This window comes from Capricornis sumatraensis, chromosome 8 (assembly GCF_032405125.1).
Source record: "Capricornis sumatraensis isolate serow.1 chromosome 8, serow.2, whole genome shotgun sequence".
Lineage (NCBI taxonomy): Eukaryota > Metazoa > Chordata > Mammalia > Artiodactyla > Bovidae > Capricornis > Capricornis sumatraensis.
The window spans coordinates 10709127-10727208 of record NC_091076.1 but is presented as its reverse complement, the minus strand read 5'-3'; the positions used below and the strand labels follow the sequence as shown (position 1 = coordinate 10727208).

The 18082-nt window shown below is 53.0% G+C and overlaps 1 protein-coding gene across 1 annotated transcript; it reads right to left on the bottom strand.

Moving 5' to 3' along the window:
• Window positions 1-1861: 1861 nt before the first annotated feature.
• Window positions 1862-15367, bottom strand: FADS1 (fatty acid desaturase 1). Its single transcript, XM_068978106.1, has 12 exons — window positions 15158-15367; window positions 13148-13258; window positions 12409-12606; window positions 11669-11770; window positions 11451-11579; window positions 8091-8151; window positions 6112-6188; window positions 5114-5211; window positions 4846-4942; window positions 4555-4634; window positions 4312-4437; window positions 1862-4081 (listed from the first exon to the last, which is right to left on the bottom strand). Exons 1-12 carry the CDS (start codon window positions 15365-15367, stop codon window positions 4030-4032), a joined length of 1341 nt encoding a protein of 446 aa, XP_068834207.1. The 3' UTR covers window positions 1862-4029.
• Between the last annotated feature and the right edge of the window lie 2715 nt (window positions 15368-18082).

Sequence of the window (18082 nt, the reverse complement as noted above, 5' to 3'; positions counted from 1 at the left end):
GTTATACTTGAATAAAATTTTTTAAAAACAGTAATTCACACAACATTGTAATTAAACTATACTTAAGTAAAAAATGAATCAAAAAATATATATCTGGATAGGTGTGATGTGATCTCTGTTGTGATTTTGATTTGCACTTCTCCCATGATTAGTGAGGTTGAGAACATTTTCATTTATCGCTTCATCATTTTTACTTAATTTTGGGGAGATATCTGTTCAGTTATTTGGTCCATTATTAAACTGAATTATTAGCCCTTTTTTGAAACTTGATTTATAGTTATTTCTTAGTCCTTTTTCGGTCATATGGTTTTAAAATTTTCTTCCCATTCTGTATGACTGTTGAAGAGACTTCTTTCCCATTGTGGAGTCTTAGAACCTTGGTGAAGATGATTGTGCCAGTATGTATGAGTTTATCTGAGGGCTCTATTCTGGCCCATAGGTCTATCTGCCTGTTTCTATTCCAGTACCATACTGTTTTGATTGTTGTGCCTGTGTAATATATTTGAAATCAATACGTGAAGCCTCCATCTTACTGTCAAGATCGTTTTGGCCCTTTGGGGTCCTTTGTGTTTTTATATGCACTTTTCAAAAAATTTTATTGGCATATAGTTGCTTTAGAGTGTTGTGTTAGTCTCTTGCTATACAGCAAAGTGAATCAGTGATGTGTTGGTGTATATCCTTTTAAAGACCAGTGATGTTCTGATATTTTAAGAGTAAACTATCTTTCAAGTGAAATCTTACATGAAATGTAAGACTGTAAGAGCTCCTCTGGTTGAAGCAGGAATGAGATACAGTCTCCCCAGGAACATCCCATAACCAGGGGCCTCTAAACCACTAGTGTAGACAGAAAGTTCTGTCCTTAGGGCAGGGATCTTAGTCTGTTTCTAGCAGTTAACCAACCAATTTTCCGGATTGGACCAAGTCACAAAACTTGAGTTCCATTTTTCTTTTTGACTCTGTTGCACAGCATGCAGGATGTTAGTTCCCTGACCTGGGATTGAACCCTGCAGTGGAAGTGTGGAGCCAGCCTGCACTGATAGTGATGGGGGCCCAGAAGTGGGAAGACTTAGGAGTTACTGCCTTGACACAATAGCCCTAGTTGAGGGCCTGTCTCCTGTGGTGGCAGGTAGTGCTTCGTCTTCGGAATTACCTGGTCTTTTCTAGAAGTTTTAACCACTGCAGGGAGAATTAGTCCTGCACATTTTATTTAGCACATTCTAATACTCTTGCCTGGAGAGGAGAGCTGTTCTAGTAGGGCACTGGTTAAAAGGGCATTGCTTAAAAAAAAAAAATAAAAAAAAAAGGCATTGCTTTGCAGTCAACTCTGAGGTATGAGTTGGCAAAAAAGCAGTCTTATGGAGACCACCTACACTGAGATTAGATATGAGTTTAAAAGGGTGAGGGCACTGCCTCACAATAGGAGGAGATGATGCACTGAGTGCTGAACCCACTTAGTGTATGCAGGTCGTCTACAATGAGCGCTGAAACCGCTTAGTGTATGCAGGCCGTCTACACTGAGCGCTGAAACTGCTTAGTGTTTGCAGGCCATCTACACTGAATGCTGAAACTGCTTAGTGTACACAGGCAGTCTAGCATTTAAACACTTGAGTGTCATGGGAAGGGGCTGGCCTTTCTTCTTGCCACAGTTCGTCTGAACCTTGTTGTTTTTCAGAGGGGCCTGACGATCCTCCCTGTACCCCTAGGGGGCGCGTGTTCTAGAAGGTTAGAGCCGTAGAGGTAGGTAGTAATCTGAAGCAGAGGTACAGGCAGCCCTATCAACAGGTACAGGAAAGCATCATGGATTATAAATGAAGAGCCTTTGGTCAAAATTAACTTTTATTTCTCAGTTTGACTTCATCGGCACGTGGTAACAAAATTGGTACACACCAAAAGGATGCTGACACAGGGTCTACTTAAAAGGCCTGTGGCAGAGTGGTAGGAAGACGAAAGTAACAAGACAGCCTAGAAGTTGGAGTTTTTAAAAAGTGAGTCCAAATGTTAGTGCTGCCACATCTATGACCAGAGAGGCAACTTACCCTCTAGTCGTGTTCTCTCCTGTCATGGTGTGGGTCCTGTCATTGTGAGATCTCTCATGTTCTCTTGCAGTTCTGAGCTTTTTGTTACTCGTCTGTCCCTTTGTGGCCATGTGAGACCACAGGCCAGACTAAGGAGAGAAGGCCGCAGTGGTTGAGGTGCTCTGAGGACCTGGACTTGGCTCAGTAAGACCCACTAGCTTTGCTCAGATTGGGCAGCCTGGGCCCAAAGCCAGCTGCTGAAAGGCTGGGTTTAGCACCTGTTCCAGAGTGAAGGAGCTGGTGAAAGCACTCTCCAACTCTGCTCTCAGCTGTTCTGCCCCAGTGGAAAAGACCTAAAATCTGTAACCTGCTTTCCTGTGTGTGTCTGTATGTAAAAGTCTGTTTTAAGTAACTACAAACCCTGTTAGGTGCCTCTAACCCCACCCCAACATGCCCTAGGCCCTTCATCGCCCTGATTATCACTCTCATCTCTTTGCCATTCTCTTCTTAAACTAAATGTGAATGCTCCCAGGCCTCTGCTTTTTTCTTCTAGTTTAAGGTTCTCTCTTTCCAGTGTCCAGAATACTCAATATGCTTAGAGAAGATGCTGTTGACCAGGTGAATTGATCTCACCTGAACTGAAAGGCTATGGGGGTGGGGGTGCTGGTAACCCCGGCGGGGGGGCACAGTCCTGGCGTTCCCTCTCTAGAGATGGGTTAAACTGTTTTCAATTTTTAAAAAAGGGATTAAAAAATTGTATTTCAGTGTTAGACTGATACACTTTTAAGAGATTCTCCTAAATTCCTACCTGGTCTCCAGCAGAGAAAGACACCTGAACATAGTTGCCAGAGTAAGGATTCTAAAGGACAGGCATGATGGTCAGACTTCTGTTTTTTATCTTCCTATTTCTGATAAAAACTATGAAGTCACTATATTTACCCAATGCCCCTGCTCAAAAGTGATGCTGTAACATAATTTGTTATAGAAAATCTCTTACAGCCATTATGTTCTTTGTGACTGAACTCGTGTTTTCATCATGGCTAGTGATTCCAGTCTCTCCCTCGGCCGGGTCACTTGTGCTCACCTGACTGCTATTTTTACTAAATTTGGAATTGGAAGTAGGGGAGTACAGGGAAGCCACTGGGAGCCCGTTTGTTTCTGTGGAGAAGACTGAGTGCCGCACATGCCCAGCTTGCTTATGGAGCAAGAAGTGGACTCCGCATCCTAGGAGTGTTCTGTCCCTTGGGTGATAGTTACGAGGCCAATCAAAAGCTGAAAGGATTTTTAATGGCCAGCGACTCCACTGGCAGCCTCATGGTCCCTTGGTACCCTAGACGAACACGAGACCAAATCCAGTAGTGTTAGCAGCCTTCAGGGCTGGACGCCTCCAACAGCACAGCCCTGGGCTCTGCTCCCCTCTGCCACCCTGCTTCTCAAAGTGGGAAAGCTGCTTCTTGAGGAGGCTGAAGCAGACAAGGGTCACACCGAGCCCTAGAGTGAGCTGAGCTCCCAGGCCCCGCACTGTGCCAGGCTGAGAATTCTAAATCTTGCCCAGGCAGTTTAGCTGCTCTGTCTTCCTCCAGCCCGTGAACCTCTTGAGGTTTGCAAGCCAGGGTAGAGAAGGCACCAAGAAGTGGACCAGTGGGCTGAGGGCCTCCCCTTCCTGGGTGAAATTCCAGTGCTAAGTCTCTTCCTGATTTCTGGGCTCAGTAGATCTTCCCTATTCTTACACCCTCCTGCCTCCCTTAGCTCACCAGCACCTGCATCTGCCAAACGAAAAAAAGAAAACTCACAGGCCTGTCCCAGAAGCTCCACCCCTACTTTCAGGGGGCTTGTGTTTCCCCCACCCCTTTGGGTCTTAGATCTATGCCTGGAAAATAAAGGGGAGGGGTTTGAGTGCAAACCTGTTGTCTTCTCAAACCCACCCCCTCTGAATATTAGGATTGTAGTGGCATTGCCCCCAAGCTTCCGTCTGCTTTGGTGCCATAACCCTTCTTGCAGAGGGAGGCGGCTGTTATTGGTGGAGATAGGCATCTAGCCAGAGCTGCCCGGACTCCTTCAGTGAGCTGTGGGGGCAAGATGAAGGCAGGTGGTGAGGGAAATGGGCCAGAGCGGAGCCCAAAGGCAGACCACCCACCAGAAGTGCAGCAGCGAGGCCCTTCCAGAGCTGATGCAAGGCCCCTTTGCTGGGTGACCCTCCATTCCAGAAGACCCGGGGAGCACTGCGGTGGCTCCCACCCTGCACTCTCATCACCGACCCCGCCACCTTGCCCTCTTCCCAAGCTCAGATACTCACTGGACAATGTCAGCGAAGGCTGAGAACAGGGGCTTGGACTGGTACTTTATGCCATGCTTGGCACACAGGGACTGCACCAGGGGAGCCACTTTGTGGTAATTGTGTCGAGGCATCGTGGGGAAAAGACTTCAGGGACAACAGGGGACAGTCAGTGGGTCCAGCTCCTCTGTCCCTGCACCACCCCCTCCTTCCCCCCGACGTGAGCCCTCCCCAAGCCCCTGCCTCCCCGGCCTCCCTACTCACTGGTGCTCAATCTGGAAGTTGAGGTGGCCACTGAACCAGTCGTTGAAGGCTGACTTGTGGACGTTGCATGTTGCCTGGAGCTGGAGGGGAAGGTCAGAGGGGAGCATGGCTCTGGGCACCCGATGGAAGGGCCAGCCCAGCCTTCTTCAGGCAGAGCTGGCCTGCTTCAGTCACTCCCTTCCCCACTTGGTGGCCGGAGAGAAGTGTCCAGCTAACGAGGCAAGGTTTGGGTCTGTGCCCACCCACCCTTTTAATTGTGATGCCCAGGTCTTTCAAGTGACTATCCCTTACCTGGGTGGAGACCCAGTCCATGTTGCGGTCATGGTCAATGTGCATGGGGATGTGGTTCATCTGTGTAACCCACACAAACCAATTGCTTTCCAGGAACCTGGTGGATAAGGCACCCAGACAAAATCAGTTCAAGCAGTGCCCAGAGCTGTCACTCCCCCTCAAATAACTGCTCCAGCCCAGCACCTTCCCCAGCCAACACTCCCAGGCTAGACTGGTTATTCCCAAACATCTAATCTGCACCAGCCCCTGCTCCCCCATCAAGTACTACCTGGCCATGAAGAAAAGCCCCAGGAAGCCTTTCAGTCCCAACAGCGGCACGTAAGTGAGGAAGATGCGGACGTAGAAGGTGATCATCCAGGCCAAGTCCTGCAGCGAGAGGCAAGAGAGCCCTGTGATGCCACAGAGCGCCTCTCCTCTTGCAGCGCCCGTTTCTCTGCACAGAGCAGCCACCCTCCTGGGTCCTGAGACGAGTGGTCACGGCGGCCTCTCTCAGCTGCCCCCTCTAGTGCCATCTAGCACTGCTGCTCCTTTCCGAGCAGCGCCCCCAGCCCTCCTTGCTTATTTCCTTCCCAGGTGCCAGGTCTCCCTGTCTCCAGTTCCCCCTAACCCCTCTCTGGTCTTCCTCCGGCTGCCAAATGAATCTTCCAGGACCACAGCTCAGTCCGTGCCAGGACCCTGATCAAACTGTCAATCAATTTCCTGCATCACTCTCCTCCCCTGACACCCAAGTCCAGCACCCCTCGTCCGGTGACCATATTCGCCCATTAATTCCCAGCTTCTCTGCTCAGAGTCCATTCCCACTTCCCGACCTCTACCTGTCCATGGCCAGCTAGAAAAGTGATGTCAAGAAGTCCTTTCTGATGCCTCCCCTCCAGCCAGGTGCGGTCGGCTCCCTTTTGGAATCCCAGAACCTTCAGCCTATACCTTTTCTCTGGTCGTAATCACATCCTGCTTCATCAGACATTTCCTGAGAGTAGGGGCCGTCTCTCGTTCCTCTTCCCCCTACCCAGCCTGGCCCCTGCTTTATGCCGAGCACAGTGACCTTAGGAGATACTCACTGAATGAAATAGGGCATCAGAAGTCAGGTTGCCTGCTGAGGCCAAATCATCTCATCTAGAGATATGGGAGGTCTCTACTGGTTCTGCTACTTTGCTCTAAATTAAGCCTGGAGTAAACCCCAGTGGGATTTTCCCTGGGGAACCCCATTCCCAGCCCTCAGAGTACTGGCAACAAAGGATGTGGGATCTGGGGGCAATGGATACTTACCACCCACTTCTTCCTCTTGACAACAAAGTAGAAAATATACCACTGGAAGTAGACAGGCAGCAAGGCTGGGGGCCCAACTAGGGAGGAAATGGAGACATGGGAGGAAGTGTGAGCCGCAGAAGGGTTGCCAAGGGCCAGCTGGTATGGGACAGATGGCCTCCAGCACAGGGCTGCCCCTCTGCCATCTCCTGTTACCCCTCCAGCCACCCCCCTCAATCCATTAGGACCGACCAGGCACTGAAAGTGGGCATAAATGCCACTCTGAAGAAAGGAGAATCTCCCATGGATGCTGAGAGGGTGAGGGGTAGGGCGTGGCATCCTCTTCAGTGGAAGAGGACAGCTGGGGAAACAAGCTTCACTTGGTGTGGAAGCTGCCCTGCACCTGTGCCTTTAAGAAGGAGCTGCTCACCCTCTCCGAGTTGAGCTGCTGTCTCCAGCCCTGCCTCTGCCTCTGCCTCTGCCTCCTCCTGGCCTTATGCCCATCCTTGCAGCCATCAGGCCCCTGCTCCTGGCTGCTCCACCACACGGGTGAAGGGACAGGAGCTGGAAAGTGTGTGTGTTGAGTCGGGGGACCCTGCTGATCCTCCACAGGCTGAAAGCTCACTTCCCTGCACTAGGGAAATGAGCTGGTGCCGCCCAACTTGAAGCAGCCTGGAGGTCAACTGTGGGAAGGGACGCAAGAGCGTCTCTCAGAACTGGGAGTTGAAGAAGTGGCCCATCCACTGTGCTAGTCGGTCTCCCTGTGTCCCTTCTCTGCAGAGCCTGACGTTACCTGTAACCCAGCATCACGACGCTCACCCCTGGCTCTCCTATCCTGACGCGCCATGGATTCTAGCCTTTCTTCCGATGTTTCTGTCCCACCCTTCTATCCCATCCCCATTTCTCCACAGGGATGGAATTCCAGGCAGTTAGGATAAATTCCTCTGAACTAAAATGGGATCCATGGAGTCATTCCCGCCTTGGGGGAATGGCTGACGTTTAAAATTCCTTAGGCCTTATGGAAGGGCTTCCCTCGGAGCTCAGTTGGTAAAGAACATTCCTGCAAAGCAGGAGACCCAGGTTCGACTCCTGGGTTGGGAACATCCCCTGGAGAAGGAAATGGCAACCCACTTGTGTTCTTGCCTGGAGAATCCCATGGACAGAGGAGTCTGGCAGGCTACTGTCCATGGGGTCGCAAGAGTCGGACACAACTTAGCGACTAAATCACCACCACAGGCGTTATGGAGCAGATCTTTAAAGCAGCACCAATCTTCAGAAAAAGCTTAACAGCTTCCCCGGTGGTCCAGGGACTAGGAATCCGCCTTGCAGTGTAGGGGTCTTGGGTTTGCCCCCTGGTCAGGGAACTAAGATCCCATGTGCCATGCAGTAACTAAGCCCACACTCCTCAACTGCTGAGGCTGGCGCTCTCCAGGGCTTGCATGCCACAACTAGAGTCTGCGATCCACAGCGAAGCTCCTTCATGCAGCAGCTGAGACCCAACACAGCCAAATAAATGAGCATTTTTTAAAAAAGAAGTAAGGAGCTTAAAACAACCATAGAAATGTTGCCTCTTCCGCTCCCTCTTGCGGTCCAGTCCTCCCGTTGCTAGTCTAGCTGCCTTTCATCCCCCAGGGAGTTGGACTGTGCCCCACCCACCTTGACCCTGATGTATGCTTGACGAATCAAAGTGAAGTTTCACAGGTTGAATCAGGCTTGCTCCCCACCACTCAGTTCCCTTGTGGAAGCCAGGGTGGGCCTGGAGGAACTAGTTTGATCCCAACACCAGTGACCTTTGACCAAACATTAGCCTAACTGTTGACTTTGTCCCTTAGAAGCTAAGACTGTTCCCTTGCAGGGAGTAACCTGTTCCATGAGGAGAATTTCCTCCAGCCTTAACCTCAAACACTGTCATCCCAGGAGGCTTACTCCCGTACTCACACCCCAGTTGGCAGCCCCTGCCAAGGCAGCAGCGCCCCCTGGTGCTGGAGGAGGATACTCACTCAGGAAAAAGTATTTGTGCTGGTAGTTGTAGGGCATGTACTTTTTCTTCTGTTTCCCGAGCTGGGAAGGAAAAGCACGCACAAATCAGCACCCACAGGCCAGCCCCCCATCCCCCTCCCGTTGTGACTGGCTCTTCCCTGAGCAGGAGCAGAAGCCCACGGCAGGGGCCGTCAGGTGGCTGGCGCCATGGAAGGCTCCCATAGGCCCAGCCTGACCTCCAGCACCTGGCGTATGCAGCCCAAGCTGCTGGGCTTGCTAAGCTCGCCATACCATGGACGCAGCTCGGTGGCTCACACCCGTACAAGGCATGAGCACAGCAGAGCCTGGGGGTCCTCAGGGCTCCTCATGTTCATCCAGAGACACCCTTGTCAGGTTTCCAGGGGCCCCCACCTCCCCTTCCTGTCTCCATCTGGTACTTTTTTGATACCAGGGTCTCCGCAGACAACCATCTTCACCCCTATACGGGCCAGCAGTCTCTCTATATCCAAGCCCCTGACCTTCTCCAAAATCATTTGGTTTCTTCAGATGTCAACATGAGCTTTATAAAATCCCTTGAAAGCTAAGCGATGTATGCCAAATATTTGTGGAAAGAATACCAAGAACAGCTTGGCAATCTGAAGGTCCTGGCAAGCCAGCAGGTGGTAAGGCGAGCTGCTGCCAGTTCAGCCAGGGCCCCCTAATGAGAGCATTCAAACCCTTGACAGCGGAGCTCTGCACTCTCCTTCAGTAGCTCCTCCCACCCCACGTGCCCCACTGGTTCTAGTAACCAGACAACCACAGGGCACAGGAGGAGCTCTACCCCAGAGCAGGATACCCCAGAGCTCACCCTTCCTTCATAAGTCCACTTGCTGTTTTGACAGAACATTTACTGAGACTGTGCCAGGCACTTTTGCTAAATGCAGCATTCTTCCTACGTTAACTGATTCATTCAACAAGTTAAGTGTCTATGTGCGTGGCACTGTTCTAGGTGTGAGGATACAGAGACGAGCAACATAAAATTCCTACCCTCGTGGAGCTTATAATCTTAGGAGAGGAAGCTGGTAATGACTTTACAGACAGAGTTGAAGATAATTACAGATTAAAAACAGTAAAATATGACCGAAAGGGAGGGAGGCAGTGTCTTGGGTAGGATAGTCAGATACGGCCTCCTTGGGGCCCTGACATCAGAATGGAGACCTGAATGACGAGAAGGAGCCAGCAGTGCTGACACAGGGAGGAAAAGCATTTAAAGCAGAGGGGACAAAGGTTTGGGGTGTTCAAGAGACAGAGGAAGGCCAGTGCGGCTGGGAATATAAAAGGGAGAACAGTCAATAAAGCCAGAAAACTAGGGATGGCAAATCTCGCTGGCCCTGGGAAGGCTACAGGAAGGAGTTTGGGTTTTATTCCAAAAGTGATGGGAAGCCCTGGTTGGCCTTCAGCAGGTGGCAGGATCTGCTTTGCACTTTAAAGGCTCACTCTGGCTCGTGGTGGGGAGAATGAACCACAGGGGGCAGGCAGAGTTGACAGGAGGCCAGCAAGGAGACTGGACCAGTATTCCAGATCTGAGATGCACCAGACCCAGGGATGGGAGGCGGAGGAGATGGAGACATCTATGGACTGGGAATATGTTTTGAAGGCAGCATCCCATCCCAGGCAACATTAACTAAGAGGGAGAAGCTGGAAGAGAAGCATCTGCCATGTTTGGTGGAGTAGGTGGGTAGAACTCTGGCCTTGTTTTGGAACTGTTACGGAAGGGAGCTCTGTCTGCCGGCTGCCTCCTTGAATGGCAATCAAGACTGTAATGGCCATTACAATGCTGATAACTGCCCCACTGTTTCAGCTCTTGAAGGCCAGTAAAGTTATCTTTAGCATGAAGAGTTCCCTACACTTACCTTGTTCTCCAGGGGAGCTGCGAGGCACTGGGACAGATGCTCCTGGGTCAGCCCAGGGGTCAGTGCTCAGTCTGGACCCTCTGAAGCTGAACCAAGAGCCAAGCAGTCTATAACCCACGCATTTCCTAACAGACAGACTATCCTCAGCCTTGTAACTAAACAAACCAAAACAAAAAACAAACAAAAAAAAACCCAAAACACCAGAGTTATTTTGGTCCCAGAGCATTCTCTATTTTTAGTGTCTACAGAAAGGAATTTCCTAAAAACCCGAGTACCAAGAAACAACAGAGGGGAAGAAAAGAAGCAACAGAGGCAGTGGTGTGAGAAGGTTCCCTTCCACTTAAGACTCTCATCCCTTCTTAAAAAAAATCTTTATAGTGACAACAGAAGGGCTACCAGGAGCCTCATGCTCTGCCCAGTAAACAGCCCACACTGCTCTCTAAGGAGCCACCCGAGCCAGGGGAGGCCAGGGCTGGTACGTCATTTGCACAGTGTTGGGCATATAGCAACCAAGTAAGTCTCTTTTCAGGAAGTGGGAAAATTAGAACCTTGTGGTCAGAGGAAGTACAAGCCCCAAACTAGGGGTTCCTGGGCTAGGACGGCCAGTGCTGCCAGAACTTTCCCACAGAGTTCTTCTCATGGCCAGAGAGGAAGGAGGGCCAGGCAGTCTTGAATTCAGGCCTGGAACTGAAATGTCTTTAATACCCGTTTAATTCTGGGTGTGCTGAAATGTCACAGCATGTCATGGAGTCGGGGAGGGGGACCTGGCAAAACTGACTACTGCCCAGAGCCTTGGGACAAAGGGTTTTAAATCAACTTTTCAAAGAACTCCACTGGCCACTCACAGCCTTCTGTTGCTTAGCACTCACTACAGGCTCCCAAGGTCTCCCAGCCACTCTCAGGAATTCATCCCGTAGCGGCTGCAGTGTAATTGTTGCTCACAGCCTCAGATGGCAACTCAAACCCAGAGCTGACCACCCTGAAAGTCAGACTAGAATCAGGTGGGCGGGAAGAATTACTCAGTGGATGAATATTTGAGGTGATGGGCGTCAGAGGCGTGATCCAGTCTAGCTGTTGTGGGGGAGACGATCACACTGAAGGACGCGACTGGGACGATTACAAGGTGCAGGGGGCTGACGGCCTGGGGTGGGGGGTGTCTAAAAAGCACCTGCAAGGAGGACCATCCATCGCCTTCCTTCAAGGCTGAGCAGTGTTTGCACAGCAATCTGGTCATCCTTTGGGTCCTTGGCAGCACGTGGTACCTTTCTGCAACAGCTATTTGCTGACTTGAACTCACTGCAAAGGACTTAGGCTGTCCTGGGCAGCCTGTTTATTCCCTACGGCCTCCCACGACTTCCAAATAGTCGCCTGGCCAGCCCGGCCCGCAATGTCTTACCCACACAGACCAGCACGGTGAGCGCTTCCCCGCAAGCCCACTGTGCTGGCTGGTTTCTGTGCTCCAAGACCATCACTGATACCTCTGCTCACCTCCACAGACAGGACCTTCCCCAAGGCAAAGAAGAAGGGGTGCATGTTGATGTCAGGGTCTTTGCGGAAGCAGTTGGGCTTGGCATGGTGCTGGAAGTGCATGTGGTTCCACCAGCTGGCAGGGGCCCCCTACCGAAAAGTGGGGTGTGAGTATGAAAGCCTTGCGTCCCCTCTCCCCCGGGCTCGAGTTTCAGAGAGTTCCTCCCCATCCCACTGACCTTCAGGTGACCAATCACAAAATGATGTACCAGGTGGTTCCACTTAGAGGTCCCGAAGACGGACAGGTGTCCAAAGTCATGCTGCAGCCAGCCAGCCTGGGCCTGAGTGAGAAGGGTTAGCGCTGAGAGCGGCCCTGCGTCCATCTGAACTGACTCGGCCTCTCCCCCTTCCCTCATCCAGCTGGCCTGTGCTAGTACGTCCAGAAAGGAGTCAGGAAGTCTGGGTCCTGCCTCTGCCACTGACTCACGTGAGACCTGGGGCCAGTCACTATCCCTTCTCTGCTCTTCGGAGTCTCCAGCTCTGGGCCTCTGTGACTTCTGATGGACTACATACTGGGAACTACAGACTGGGACAGAGTGACAGACTCAGGCAAGCAGGAGGCTTCATGAACAAGTGGGTTCTGATAGCCAGGTGTTGGGGCGGTGTTGTGGTGGGGGGCGGGGGAAGCCAAGCTTTACCGAGAAACCAGAACCTTGGTTCTTGGCACTCGTGGACCATAACAGAATCTGAACATGAAGTTTCTGAGGAGACATGCCGCAAGAAGGGAACCCTGGGAGGAGCAGCTAGAGGCAGCGGGAGAAACGGAAGGTGCGTGTGTGGTGAAGATGAGCAGAGAGAAGCCACAGACAACGGGACAGGCGTTCTCTTTCTGTACCAACTCTCCCGCTGTGTCCTCAGTGGCCTCCTAAGGGGTACAAAGAACTTACCCTACAGAGGCTGGGTGAGGCAGGGCTCTCACCTGAACTATACTGAGCAGCACGGAACACAGGAGGAAGGGCACCCAAGACGTCCCAAAGAACCAGAGAGTGAGCCAGGCAGCGACGTCCAGCAGCAGGATGTGCAGCAGGTACAGCAGGAAGAAGACAGGGTTGGCTTTCATGAGCCCCATCCGCTCCACCGCGGCCCGCAGCTCCCGGAACTCGTGAGTCAGCTCTTTCTGTAGGAGAGTGGAGATGGAAAGGCTGTTATTCTCCCCAGTGCAACCCAGCACTGGAGCCAAGACCCCTGTTAAGCTCAAGGCACTCCCACTGCGATAACCGAGGAAGCCCAGAGTCCTAGGTAAAGGTACCACAATGCCAAGGATAACAGGAGGTGCTGTGGGATCAGGTCTAAGACCATGTGGCCTCTGGAGTGAAACAGAATCATTCTACCCCTGCTCTGCCACTTACTGACAGTGTGATACCTGGTCATATTGCTTAACCTCTCTGAGCCTCAGTTTTCTCATCTGGAACTGTGGATTATATGATGTTATACTTGGCACAGAGTTAAGTGCTCAGTGGATTGGTCTCGGGTTGAGGATGGTGATGGTAGTGGTGGTAGCCTTGTGAGAACCACAGCTTCCAAAGGCCCTGAAACCCAACAACTATGTGGGAGAAGCAAGGATCTCAAGATCTGCAAGAACTACTGACTGTGGTCACCTGTGAGCATATGGAGGCCTGCCTTCTACCCCCTGCCCCTCCATCACCACAGGGTCTCACATTCTTAGTGGGCTCAAAGCTGGGCTGCTCCGGAGACAGCTCTCCAATCAGGAGGGAGTTCATATACTTCCTCACAAGGCCCTTGTTGATGTGGAACGCCACAAAGGGATCCTGCAAGGATGGGGAGAAGACAGAACAGTGAGGAAGTCGACCCTGCCCCCTGTGCTTGTGGAGGGCTCACACCAAAGGCCATCCTCCTGATCCTGCAAGGACACTGCACCCAAGTTCAAACGGAGACCACCGCCCTCCAGGCAGCCTCCTTTTGAAACTGCCCAGACTAGTCCCTAGTGTCCCCCACTCAAGATCACCCACAGCATCTGTGTTCTAGTGAGGGTACCACACCAAGGAACAGGAAGCACGAGGAAGGGGATCACAGAAAGCCGCGCCTGGGCTGGCCTTTCCTCTGGATGGCTCATGAAACGTGAGGAGGGAGACTCCTTGTGTCCACTAGGGGCTTGTGCATTTCTCTCCCTTTGCTCCACAGCCGTTCCGGTCGGCCTTCCATATTTCTCCTCCCACTCTGAACACCCCAGGCCCTGGCACACCAATTTTGGTTCTTCAAGGTGGGGTCCTCAGTGACTGAACTGATGAGACTAACGTCCTGAAGGTCAGACAGCCCCCAGGCCCTAAGGCAAAGCCACTAGCAAGGAGGCAGCCGGGGCGGAGCCGGCGGCCAGTGGCACCACATGTCCGGACCAATCGCGCTCCCCGCTGCGGCCGGCCCCGGCCCCCAAATCACACTACAAGAAGCCCCAGCGTTCGGGCCTGCTCCGTCTACGCATGCGCCACTCCACATCTTCGCCTTCGGCCACAGCTTGCGCGCCCCCGTGGTCTCTCCGGAGACGAGGCCAGCCTCCCAGGCTTGCCGCGTCCGAGGCAGGGGCTGCTCCTCACACGGTTAGGCTCCACCGCGACATCACAAGAACCCTAGTGGCCCGAGAGGCGCTCTGAGATAGCAGGGAGAAAGCTTGAGAACAGTAGCAGGGGTCGCGGCGCCAGGCGAAGGATATAGGGTGAGAGGACTCAGCGAAGCAAAAGCTCCAACCTCTGGGTCCCAAGGAGTACCTCCCGCCCCGGCCCCCCCACCCCGCCCCCAGCTCTAGAACTCTGAAGGGAGGTGCTAGCAGATTGTCTGGAGAGGGAAGCGGCAGAATCGGGGCTGGACAGCGCGCTGGCCCGAGGGAGGGATGCCACCAGCACCGGGCTTAGAGCCCAGGAGTGCAAACAGCCGTCCGCTGTGGCGAATAGCTGGAGACCCTGCTGGACTGAGGCTGAGTGACCTCCCCACGGGATTCCAGGACTGCTCTCGGGTCCTAGCTAAGTGTATGCTGGTGCAGGCTCCCCACCTTCCGCACAATGGCCCCATTCCTCCCTGGGCACGAGCAGGTGCTAGGCGTCTCTGGCCAGTGCTGTCCCATCCCCTCTCTCGTCTTCACCCTGTGCAGGGGTTCCCAAGACAGCGGACGCCAGGTGGCTTTCCCCCAACTCAGTTCTCCGTCCTGCCTCCACTCGCCAGCCTAGCCAGGCACGCTCGGTCCAGACGCCGCTGCGCTTCCCTGCCAGCCACCCAGACAGATCAAGAATCCCTCTCCCCGCCACTGACCCCTTCCTCCCTCGGTCTCGACAGGTCCGCCGTCGGGGAGCCCCGCGCCCCGGAGCTTCTCCCTCCTAGCCCTGCTCCCCGGCCTGCCCACGCTTCGAGACAGCAGATTCCGGGCCGCAAACAGAGCCCACAGAGCGGTGGCGCGGCCCTTTGTCTGTGCGTGCACATTGCCAGCCTCCGTCCCTACTCCCCAGACTCCCCTTTTTCACCGCCTCTCCTGCCCTTGCATCCCGATTTGGCAGCACACCCAGTCACCCAGCAACAGGTACGCTCCTGCGCCTCCCGGCCTTTCCCAGAACTAGAGAGTGTTCAGCCACGACTGCCAAACTTCCTGTCTCGCACACTGAGCCTCCAGCTCTAGCCGTCCGGTCCCGCCTCCTCCGGTGCCCCCGTCTGGCAGTGCTCACCGTGGCATCCTGCCCCGCGTAGTGGCTGATGACCCGGGAGCCCCCGGGATGCCGACGGACGAATTCACTGATGTTGTACACCTTTCGGTCAATCACGAGCCACCGCTCTTTTTCACGTCCAGAGCGCTGGGCCACTTCGTCCCAGGTGAAATAGCGCGGGGTCGGCCCCTGGGCCGGGGTCGGCCCCTGGGCGGGGGTCTCGGGGGCCATCGGGGCCGGGCACGCGCGCCGGCTGGGTGGTTGCGGTCAGGCGCGCGCACAGGACCCGCGGGGTAGCGCGCGCCGGTCTCGCAAGCTCCGGTAGCGGGCTCGCTGGTGCGCGTCCCGACCCCCGCGGCTCGCGCACCGGTTTTTCAGCCACTGAGGGGTGTTGGCGCGGAGCCCTGCTGCGCGCGCTCCTATTGGTCGAGCCGCGTGGCGCGGGGAGCAAGTCCCCGCCTCCCCGCCGGCCCCGCTCGGGCGTGCGCTTTGGGAGGGTCGTGGCAGGAGGGCGGCGGGCCGGAACGCGCGCCCCCTTGCGGGCACCTTGTTGGGGTCGCCGCCGGATCCCACTTTTCGACTCGCGCCTTTCGCTCACAGGGGGTGCCGCAGACTGGATAACGGTTCCTGTGAAGATTCCTGGCGCGGGGCCCGGCTCGGGGAGGGGGCCACCGAGTGCGCGGGCGCCCTAGGCCTCTAGGGTAAGGTGGGCTCGGCCAGGGTGGAGGGCAGTGGGCAGAGGCTGAGCCTGGTGAGTGTGGATGAAGGGCGGGCCTAGTTGTCAAGGAGGCCTGCCATGCCTACAGGGTTGAAGGTTGGGGGATTTGGCGAGGGGGTGTGGAGGGGGCTGTCCCAGGGGCCTCGTCTTTAGAGTGGGGGCATCCTCGCTTGTTCCAGACCGTGACCTGATGAATTCTCCCGCCTTCTCTGCATGTAGCCCCACCGGTTGAGTGACTGGAATGAAAGAGTCAGAACCCTTGGCGGGTATCTTGCAAAAGCATAATTATGGGGTGTTGGCTCTGGAGGTGGGTGGGAATGGTTAATGCTTTACTGTGCTCAGTATAACATTAAAAATGCCCTACAAATGTTATAAACCTGTTTGCCTTTTTTGCTTGTTGTTTTCTTTTCTTTTATTCCCCCAATTAACTGCCATCCTTAAAAAAGGAAGTGGCCCAGCATCTCCGAGTCTCTGGGAGGCCCTGAGTGAAAAGCCTGGACCTTCCTGTTGAGGCATCCCTCCTCCATCCTGGAGGCACCTGGGAGCTGCAGGAGGCCTTTAGGTAGCTTAGGGGCTTGGAGCTCTGAGCTTTCCGAAAAGGTGAAAAAGAACACAGAAGCTTCCGGGTTGAGAGGCGGAGGGCAGTCAAGAAGCTGTTAGAGTTATGAAGAAGTTCAGTTCATGTGTTAAATTTTATTTGTTCAGAAAGCAATTTACAAAGCACGTACTGCCGGGAGCCAGTGTGAGATATCCCGCCCGTGACAAGGTCATGAGGAAGGAAGCTGACATACACAAGGCGTGCTCAGACTTCAGGGACCCCTCTGGAAATTCCTAAGCATGTACCCCAACAAAAATCTGCCGGTTTTTGTGCTCTGCTTTTCCACTCTTCTGACATTCTCTGGAAAAAGTCAATGCATTTGAAAGAGTGTTTCAATCCAAATACCCCTCTGATGGCTTTCTAGCCTGCCTGCAGGACTCGTACAGCTGCGCATGTGATTGTTTGAGGCCTCCTGACCGCAGGAGGCACAGGAAGCTTAAAACATCATAGGAATGTAGGAGCTTCCGAGGAGTCAAAAGTTTAGAATGGGACTGATTAAAAGTTTCATTTGTTGAGTCAGTGCTTGCTGCCAAATTTTCATATCCTTTGTTTTTAGATATAGTTGGTATATAGAAAAACAAATAGTAGACCTGGTATTAGCAACATTAGATCTTTGAGTTAAGTACCTTCTTTGTTATAACCCACTGTGCCTTTGTTCTATAGAGATGTAACTTTAGCGCTTTTAAGGAGATGCAGATTAAAGAAAAACACTTCAGGGGAAACAAAATTAACATTCATTAAGGAAGAGAGCCAAAAAGTGTTAACAAGCCTCTTGGCCAGAAGATAATGTAAGTCACCTGAGACCTTTTGTATACAAAATGATATACAGAGTCTAGGCTGCGAACGCTACATAATTTTGTGTTACCCATTGATCTCCATATTTTATCAAAAGTATAAAAGGCCTTCTGAACAATAAAGGATGGGACCAGCTTCTCGGACCAGTTTCTCGAACTAGTCTCTCGGCCTGGTTTCTGGGGAATCTGGCTCCCCCCGTGTCTCTCTCTCTCTCATTTTCTCTCCCTTTCCCTCTCTCTGCTCTTTAATTTCAGGCTGAATTTCCATCTGGGGCGCGGAGGCTCGCCAGGTCTACTTATTTGCCCTGGCTGTAAAGACCCGCGCGAAAGGGAGCTTAGATATTCAAGCGGGCGCCGGTGGCCCAACGTAGATGGTGCAAATTCCTTGTCTGGAATTTTATTGGTCTTCCGCGTAAACCAAGCTATTCAGCCCTCTTCCTCCACTTAATCTTCCTACTACGCTATAGTTTCTTAATCTAATATCAATCAATAAACAAGTCTTTCCACGCCAACGCCGTCCACCCTTCGAATTCCCTGGATCCACCGGGGCTGGACCCCGGCAACGTACTATGTGCCAGGCACTGTTTTTAGTACGTTGTGAACATTCAGTTCAGTTCAGTTGCTCAGTCGTGTCCGACTCTTTGCGACCCCATGAAGTGCAGCACACCAGGCCTCCCTGTCCATCACCAACTCCCGGAGTTCACTCAAACTCATGTCCATCGAGTCAGTGATGCCATCCAGCCATCTCATCCTGGGTCGTCCCCTTCTCCTCCTGCCCCCAATCCCTCCCAGCATCAGAGTATTTTTCAATGAGTCAACTCTTCGCATGAGGTGGC

Excerpts from the sequence above, each read along its gene's own strand:
- FADS1 (XM_068978106.1), bottom strand. The coding sequence starts at position 15,367 with ATGGCCCCCGAGACCCCCGCCCAGGGGCCGACCCCGGCCCAGGGGCCG. Across the intron at positions 11,580-11,668 it reads TTGTGATTGGTCACCTGAAG|GGGGCCCCTGCCAGCTGGTG; the intron begins GTCAGTGGGATG and ends ACTTTTCGGTAG. Across the intron at positions 8,152-11,450 it reads GGAAGGTCCTGTCTGTGGAG|CTCGGGAAACAGAAGAAAAA; the intron begins GTGAGCAGAGGT and ends TTTCCTTCCCAG.